At 47.2% G+C, this 7,378-nt stretch overlaps 4 protein-coding genes across 4 annotated transcripts; 2 read left to right on the top strand and 2 right to left on the bottom strand.

Moving 5' to 3' along the window:
• Positions 1 to 664: 664 nt before the first annotated feature.
• ASPGLDRAFT_175323 (uncharacterized protein) lies at positions 665 to 3,536 on the bottom strand (the record flags this gene model as incomplete). The annotated part of the gene is made up of 4 exons (XM_022542844.1): positions 665 to 1,940; positions 1,973 to 2,351; positions 2,652 to 2,930; positions 3,025 to 3,536. The coding sequence occupies 4 exons, from the start codon at positions 3,534 to 3,536 to the stop codon at positions 885 to 887; spliced, it is 2,226 nt and encodes a 741-aa protein (XP_022398707.1). The 3' UTR covers positions 665 to 884.
• A 1,079-nt stretch (positions 3,537 to 4,615) lies between these two features.
• On the top strand, positions 4,616 to 5,641 carry ASPGLDRAFT_37324 (class I SAM-dependent methyltransferase; the record flags this gene model as incomplete). The annotated part of the gene is made up of 1 exon (XM_022544804.1): positions 4,616 to 5,641. One exon carries the CDS (start codon positions 4,616 to 4,618, stop codon positions 5,639 to 5,641), a length of 1,026 nt encoding a protein of 341 aa, XP_022398706.1.
• Positions 5,642 to 5,853: 212 nt separating this feature from the next.
• Positions 5,854 to 6,738, bottom strand: ASPGLDRAFT_68013 (uncharacterized protein; the record flags this gene model as incomplete). The annotated part of the gene is made up of 3 exons (XM_022549216.1): positions 5,854 to 6,261; positions 6,318 to 6,556; positions 6,624 to 6,738. The coding sequence occupies 3 exons, from the start codon at positions 6,736 to 6,738 to the stop codon at positions 5,854 to 5,856; spliced, it is 762 nt and encodes a 253-aa protein (XP_022398705.1).
• Positions 6,739 to 7,030: 292 nt separating this feature from the next.
• ASPGLDRAFT_49393 (uncharacterized protein) lies at positions 7,031 to 7,378 on the top strand. The gene has a single exon (XM_022547096.1). The coding sequence runs from the start codon at positions 7,127 to 7,129 to the stop codon at positions 7,301 to 7,303; it is 177 nt and encodes a 58-aa protein (XP_022398704.1). The 5' UTR covers positions 7,031 to 7,126; the 3' UTR covers positions 7,304 to 7,378.

Genomic DNA, 7,378 nt, shown 5'->3' with positions numbered 1-7,378 from the left:
ATAAAGCCCCCAAACGCTATAAGGACCTCGGAATAGGCCTAGAAAAACGTCCCCCGGAGCTGCTCCTCCCAAGAGCAGCCCTGGGCCGTCTCCTAAGTCCTAGCTGCCAGGAGTGGCCACGGAGACTTTGCAGAATACCATGAGCGCTTTAAACATGAGGACGCTCTGCTGACATGCTCATGCGGCCGCAGAAAGGAGCCATCCCACTTCTATCACTGCAGAGAGGGCCGCAAAGCAGCAGCACATCCATGGGGCTGCAAGTCAGTGACTGAGATTCTCAGCTCAAAGGCCGGATTCACCGCATTTGCAGGCTGGCTGGGAGAATCCAACTTCTATACAGACATCTGCCGACGCCATTAATCCATCAAAACTCACCAAATCCAGGGATACCTAGACTTACCTCCGGTCTCTCTCCCTCTCTCTCTATCCTCCCTCAATTTCCTCTCTTACACACACCCCTCCCGCCAACCAGGGTGCTGGAAATCGTCTCCCGTCTTGAGTAACAGTGGATTCATGTTGCTGATCTGGATGTGTAATTTACCAGTAATTTGCAGTTTGTTTCACCTGTCGCTGGTACTTGGCGTGGGGCAGTAACAGACCGAGCCGTCAAAACTCGATTACCATGATATCTTTCGAGTATTCCAAGGTAAGGAATGGTGTGTAGGTACAGTAATGTACAGAGTATCTTTCATTCTGTTTAAATACAGCAATCATGTCATACTAGTCTCTTGACTGCTAATCCCAGGTTACACAAGGGAAAGACTCTCACAAACCTGATTGCATTCCCAGATGAAAACATGAACCATATAAAAACCGAAAAGTAATAACTCTCCAAGTATTGCGCACTATACAAGTAAAATCAAACCAAGACCATGCAACTCAGTTCAAGCGTAGGGACGCCCAAGACTAGGTGCTATAGCACCAAGCGAAGAAAAGCTGCAGTGCCCCTCAGATTGCTCTCCTCCATCAGAAGAAGCATTCTCTCCAGTCAAAAACTGCACCTGGCTCGCATGACTTTCCTGCCCCTGCCAACTTGGATCCGGGGTCAAGGACCTCTCCCCATCCACAGTACAGAGCTCGTGGTATCTTCCAATATCAAGACTGGATTCTGGACATAAACTGGATAAAGAGCGTAGAGCTATTTCCTCTTCGCCGGTCTCTACTTTCCCACTGCTCGTTCTCGGATCGAGTCTGGCTGCTTGTTCTGGGATTTCACCCCACTTGATGGGCTTGAGTGGATCGCCACCGCCAGGCGGAGGATGGCAGGCAGCGCTGACGGCAGCGCTGCAACTAACGGCGAGTGGGATGTTTGTTTTGTAACACTTCATTCCCATGCCGAGGATGGCGCAAACCATCAGACCCCCAAGGGACATGGCAAAGATAATGGCGATGGGGGAGTACCCACAAGCAACCAGTTGTTTTTCAGGTACAGGGTTTCCCCTTGCATCGAATGGGAGGACTTGCACATAGAATAAGCTCTGGGAAATAAGCCAATGTAGCAACGTGTGGGCAACCATGAGAGGGAAACTATATTGGTATGGAAGAGTGAGGTAGTAGGTCGAGCGTTGGTGCCCCTTCGGCCAGGAAACACGCAAAGACTTGCGTTGTTGGGCATAACCATCATACTCGGCAGCTAGAAGCATGGTGGTTAGTATATTGTTATACAGGAAATATGCCACCGAAACTGGAATTTGTGGGCAGTTTGCAAGCAAGACCGCGGATAGATTTGAGCCATCCCCGCCATATTCCCAAAGTTTCATTAATGCGTTTGCTGATGGAGTGCCAAACCCCAGGTTCCAGAGACTCGAAATCGAGGTTTTTTCCGCAGCAGCAGCTAGTGAAGAGATGGTAAGCCCAAGAAGGAAACCCGAAATCCCAAGAAGAAGAAAGCATCTGTAGAAGTTAGGCGAGCCATCAGAAAGGTGAGGTGAACATACAGACTGATTGTTCCCACCCAATATGAAATGCTGACCGATTTCATCCATCTCTTCTTGCCGGGTTGGAGGGTTGTAGATGATTGAGAGGATTTTGTGATATCGAACTTGGACAATAAGCAGTTCCCCTCAGTCATTGTATCCGGTTTGTCCATAAAGGAAGACACAGCATCACCGACAGTGAGGAGTATCTCTCTCCTTTCATCGTGAGCTGTCAAGAACATGCAAAAGACCTTGGCCGCATTACAAAAAATGACAGCAAGACAAATAGGGAGGTTGAAAACGAGTTGGCACTTTTCATCAATTTTTTGGCTTCGGCAGTGACCCACCATGTATGGCTCTTTGCCCATGCTAGAATAAGGATGTGTGGCACATACGGACCCTGCTGGCTGGACTGTAATATTACTCACCCAGGCGCTGTTATTCCAATGACTGGCATCGTCGAGATATCTTTGCATCTCTTCTGCTTTGGGATATTGGGCCATCAAGTCCAGGAGGGTATTCAAGTCATTGGGCTTAAGACTCAAGGGATTATCCCGTGTAAAATCCGATATGTTTTCTTGATTGAAAGTATAGGTATCATCCGTGAACACAGTCGCGCTGACCAAGGGGAACGTCCAAGGCTCGGCAACTACAGACCAGTCACCGATCAAATACCCTTTTTGGCAGTTTTGATCCCCTGGATCCGGGTTTGGTAAGTCGACGTAATGCAAATACTCGCACATCCATCCAAACGGGTTGTTTCCAAAGACCAAAGGTCCATTCTGGCTGCCAGCCCATAGTAGCGATTTGTTGTCGACTGTCGAATTGTTGGTAATGATAATCAGATTTCCTCGGCCAGCAAGGAAGTCGACAGCATAGGTATCCTTGCACTTTTGCGTGTCGAGCTTCTCGAATTCTTCAGAGTAAAAATCCGACATGCTCATAGCAATGTTGTCTTCGAAGCAGTTCGCAAAATCTGTATCATTGTTTGGTTGGTGTTCGAAGTCGAAATCACTCGATGCAACAATGACATTATATTCATTGGTACCCAACGCATAGAAGACAGCAGAATTGTATCTGAGCTTGTCGGTTAGAACCAAAAAGCAACGAGAACATAGTTTTGCAAACAAACATTAGATGAATTGGTAGGGAGGATACCAAGAGCACCATCCATAATACACGTCTTCTCCAACCAATGAAAAAGAGATTCTTCAGACTAGGTATTCCTATATCAAGCCATTCTTGTTGAGGGTGCAGGTCATCAATGTTTTGGCGTGACGGTGAACTTAAGCACTGCATGCAATAGTTGCTGGCTGCCAGCATAATTGTGCTGAGTATATTGATCAGTAAATGCAACCCGCGAGCCCAATTCTTTTGGGTTGAGCATTTGCCCTCGTAAAGTGTAGCAGAGACAAATCCCTGGTCCTCGGTCCTTGAATATGCAACGGCAACAGCAATGATGGTTAGGATGATATTTATAATCATGACAATGGTGGCCGCAAAGGCACATAAGAGGACACCGATGACCCATTCTCTTTTGTTATCTCTGTCTTGTTGGATGAGCTCTTCCACTTTGCTGGTCAGACTCTGAGGTAGTACACGAGAAGTAAAGCTTTTCATGAGAGAAGGGCCGAAAGCATTGAGGTGATCAGAATGGCTAGAAGAACTGGGGGCCCTGTAAAACCGATTAGCAATAGTATTCTCAACCTGTCCATTGGACTGAGAAAACGAACCGGTCGAGGTCAAACTCGTCATTTCTAATTTTCGAATGACGCCGTACCTGGCTATATGTGACTCGACCAAATGGCCAATACCAAGGACGGTCAGAGGATTGCGGTGATAGAGTAGTGTTATCCATAATCTTTCTCTCCAAATTTTCGAAGCAATGTAGACTTGCCACTAGCCAACGCGGCTTCATGTTGTTAAATATAATTACCCCAGGATGTAATACGAGGCAGACACAAGGCTACTACTCAGCCTTGTGTCTGTCAATTTTCATATTATGCCCATCATGGCAAAGATCTGCCGGATAGAAAATATCATTGGTTAGAAACAAAAAGCAATCAACACCCTGCATCAATGAGCAGAGGGGTTGTTATTTTTAAAGACCAGGTTGAGTACGAAGTATGAACCCGGGCAATCAGCTTCCCCTTCATCAAGGGTCTAGCTTCTTGGCTCGAGACTTGATTTGCGTGGGAGGATTTTTTTGCTATACTCCGCGACTCTACCATAGTATTCCAATTTAAAAATAGAACCCAGAGTATTATCTGTTGCTTTCTGCATTCTATCGCGCTGCCCGTTGTTCTGGGCATGGTCCGTAAATAAACAGAAGGGCGCAGAGGCTGATCATAACCCTGTCATCTCGCCATGCTTACCAGAAGCGAAAGTAACTTCACAAAAAGAGGCAAAGGTGATAGACAGTGGACTTCGTGACCGGCATGCACCCCTCCCGGCCATGACTGGCCCGGACAAACAGACGGACAAACATTCAGCTGTACTGTGGCGTCGGTTTTAACTGGTATGAATCTGTACATGATTATATTGACAAAAAGAAGAATAGCAAAATGTTACCAGAGTTACCTTGCCGGGCTGAGATGTTGATCTATAAGAGAGTAGTGCCTTCTTGAGGAGCTGATATCTCCCCTTATCATCCTCATCTCCTTTCTTTCTGTAATTGCAAGTCAACAGAGCTCTCCAACATGTCCCAAACCGAATCCCTAACAATCACCACTGTTGAAACTACCCCATCCCAGCCAGACTGGTCCTCCTTTTTCGCAGAATGTGACCGCGCCCCCCGTCTCAACGACTTCCACCGTTTCTTCTCCCAAACCGCCGGCGGCATAACTGGCCAACCAACCGTCCACCCTGAAGTCGACTCACAGCTCCTCAAAGGCGACGAGCTCCTCGATCGTATCGTCCAGCTCCACAAACAGCGCAGAGGCCGCTTCGACCCACACTACCACGCTAGTATCCCCTATCGCCTTGAGGAAGCATGTCGTCTCGCGCGGGAAATTATGGAATACAGCAAGGACAAAACAGTGGAGCAACCGCTGCACTTTTATTCAATGGGCAGTGCGGAGGGGACTATGTCGAGGGTTGTGGCGGAGCTGGGGGAGGGACGGGTTAAGACTCTTGCGTGCAGCTCTAATATTGAGAATGGGCAGAGTTTCTTGTCTCATGGGAATCCGCCAAATGCGTCTTTCTTCGTTGGGCCAATGCACCATTTGACGAAGGATGTAATGCGGACGCGTGAGGATCTGGCGAGGTTTACATCGGGCTTTGATATCATGATCGAAGATACGACGTTTCAGATGTACTCGCCCAACCGTCCGAAGCAGATCGAATTCGCCAAGCAGAAGCTGAAAGACAATGGGATATTCCTCTTCGTCTCGAAATACAGATGTCAGGATCTTGAGGAGTACAAACGGCGCGAGGTCCAAAAAGACATGCTTTTCAAGCCGTTGTATTTCAGCCAGAATGAGATCAAGTCCAAGGGTAAGGAAGTCCTCAACTTGATGAACAAGAACGAGGTTTCGATTGAAGATATGACGGCTGCTATCAGGTTGCATTTCAGTAATTGCTACATGCTCTGGAATAGTGGTAATTTTTACACCCTGGCTGCTAGCAACAGCGCGGATAATCTTGAGCGTTTTATGGCTGGGTTGGTTGAGCCGGCTGTGCCAAAGGTGTTTATGTATGAAACACTGCCTCGGCGGCTCGTTTGATTTTGAGATAAGTCTGATGAACTGCCATATTAGTGAGTTTTGGGCTTTGTTTGGATGTTTTGATTTTGTTACATGATCACAGCAGTAATCTTGAGATCGCGATGGAATAATATACTATATATTTCCAAATACATCGTCTAGTAAACAAACCATATTGCAGGACATCGTTCACCCTTGATAAACCCCCTTAACCTTCCCATCAAGAACCTCCTTCACATAATCCTCAAACGTAACATACTCGAAGTCCGGATACAGGTCCTTCCCATTAAGATATCCCAAATACACAGCATATCTCGGCGTATTATCTCCCCACTAATTCCCTCCACAACTTCATGAACCCTATTCTGCGTATAGAGCTCACTATACACATGAACCCTTTTATTCAAAGTACGAGGATCCGCGATAATTCTCGCCACATACCGTCCCACATCCCTCAAATCCGCCAGCGCAGTTGGCATATTACCATTGAGACTAGTTGGTAAATCCTTGTGCGCGGGAGAAAGGAGATGGTCGATGCGGCCTGATGGTAGTCGCGGGAGAGTGAGTTGGTACCACCAGTCAGCGTCGATGTAGGTGTAGGGGAGGCGTATTTTCTGGAAGTAATGGAGGTTCCCCTCTTTCTGTCATGCGTTCGCATTTACAGCTTGTGTGGGATGTGATGAGATGGGATATCGACCTTCTCATGGAAATCAACAACGCCCTTCGGTGGGATAACGATCATCAGCGCAGACTGGACAAATCGCTTGACACCGGCTGCTTTCGCAGCATTCGCGAGGGGTATCTCATTATCCAGACTGTCGAAGTAGATAGCTGAGATGACAACGTCGATACCAGAAAGGAGCTTGACGAGTTTATCGGATGGTTCGCGGAGATCTGCTGGAACGATTTTTACGCCACGTTGTTGGAGTTGGGTAACTTGTGGAGGGATTGGGGGTGTGTTAGGGCTGTTACTTCCTGATAGCTATTGTTAGAGGATGAATACAATCAGGGGTCTGGTAACACATATATTTCGGCGTGGAGGAATCGAGGAGTGCATTCACGATGGACTGGCCGGTTTTGCTACTAGCTCCTACGATTGCGACTTTGACAGTGAACATGGTGACTCTAGATTTGGATGTAATGTACAGAATCAATACCCTTCGATGTAGCACCGGATATTATGTAGAAGTAGGGCAGCTTTATAGGGTTAGGTAGTATCCCCACTTTACGATCGCCACCGAGCGGAGTTTATATTCCTGAGCATTCCCCTAACAATGAACATCAAAACTTGGTGCTGATAAATCCAGCAGTAGTGTATAACTGTAACATTTTTCTGCGAGCGACTCTGAATTTCCTATTACGGGTCCCGCCACTTTTATGAGGGTCTCACGTGACTACTCGCCCCTTTTGGTGTGTGGTGAATGGTTGATTGGTTTATGGCCTATCGGCTGAGCTAACTATATAAACTACCGGGCAGAAAGCGAGGGCGGTCAGACACGTGACCCGATGGGTACTAACACCCCCCCTCGCACGAGCTGGGAGCCCCGGAGAAAAGAAGCTCTAAATACACAGATAATCGCATATAAAATCAAGCAGATGAACAAAAAACAAATAGCAAACAAAATAGTCGCCAATGATTGGTTCGCTGAATTAGCGTGCCAAGGAAAAATCGAGGGTACATAAAGGGCAATGCCTTCCCATCCTCAAGTACTTCAATCCTTCATCTATTCTCCATCCGAAGTAGGATGTAGATGATTG

Source organism: Aspergillus glaucus (genome assembly GCF_001890805.1).
Source record: "Aspergillus glaucus CBS 516.65 unplaced genomic scaffold ASPGLscaffold_16, whole genome shotgun sequence".
Classification (NCBI taxonomy): Eukaryota; Fungi; Ascomycota; class Eurotiomycetes; order Eurotiales; family Aspergillaceae; genus Aspergillus; species Aspergillus glaucus.
Note: the sequence above shows the minus strand (reverse complement) of the source record. Positions and strands in the feature narration are given on the sequence as shown.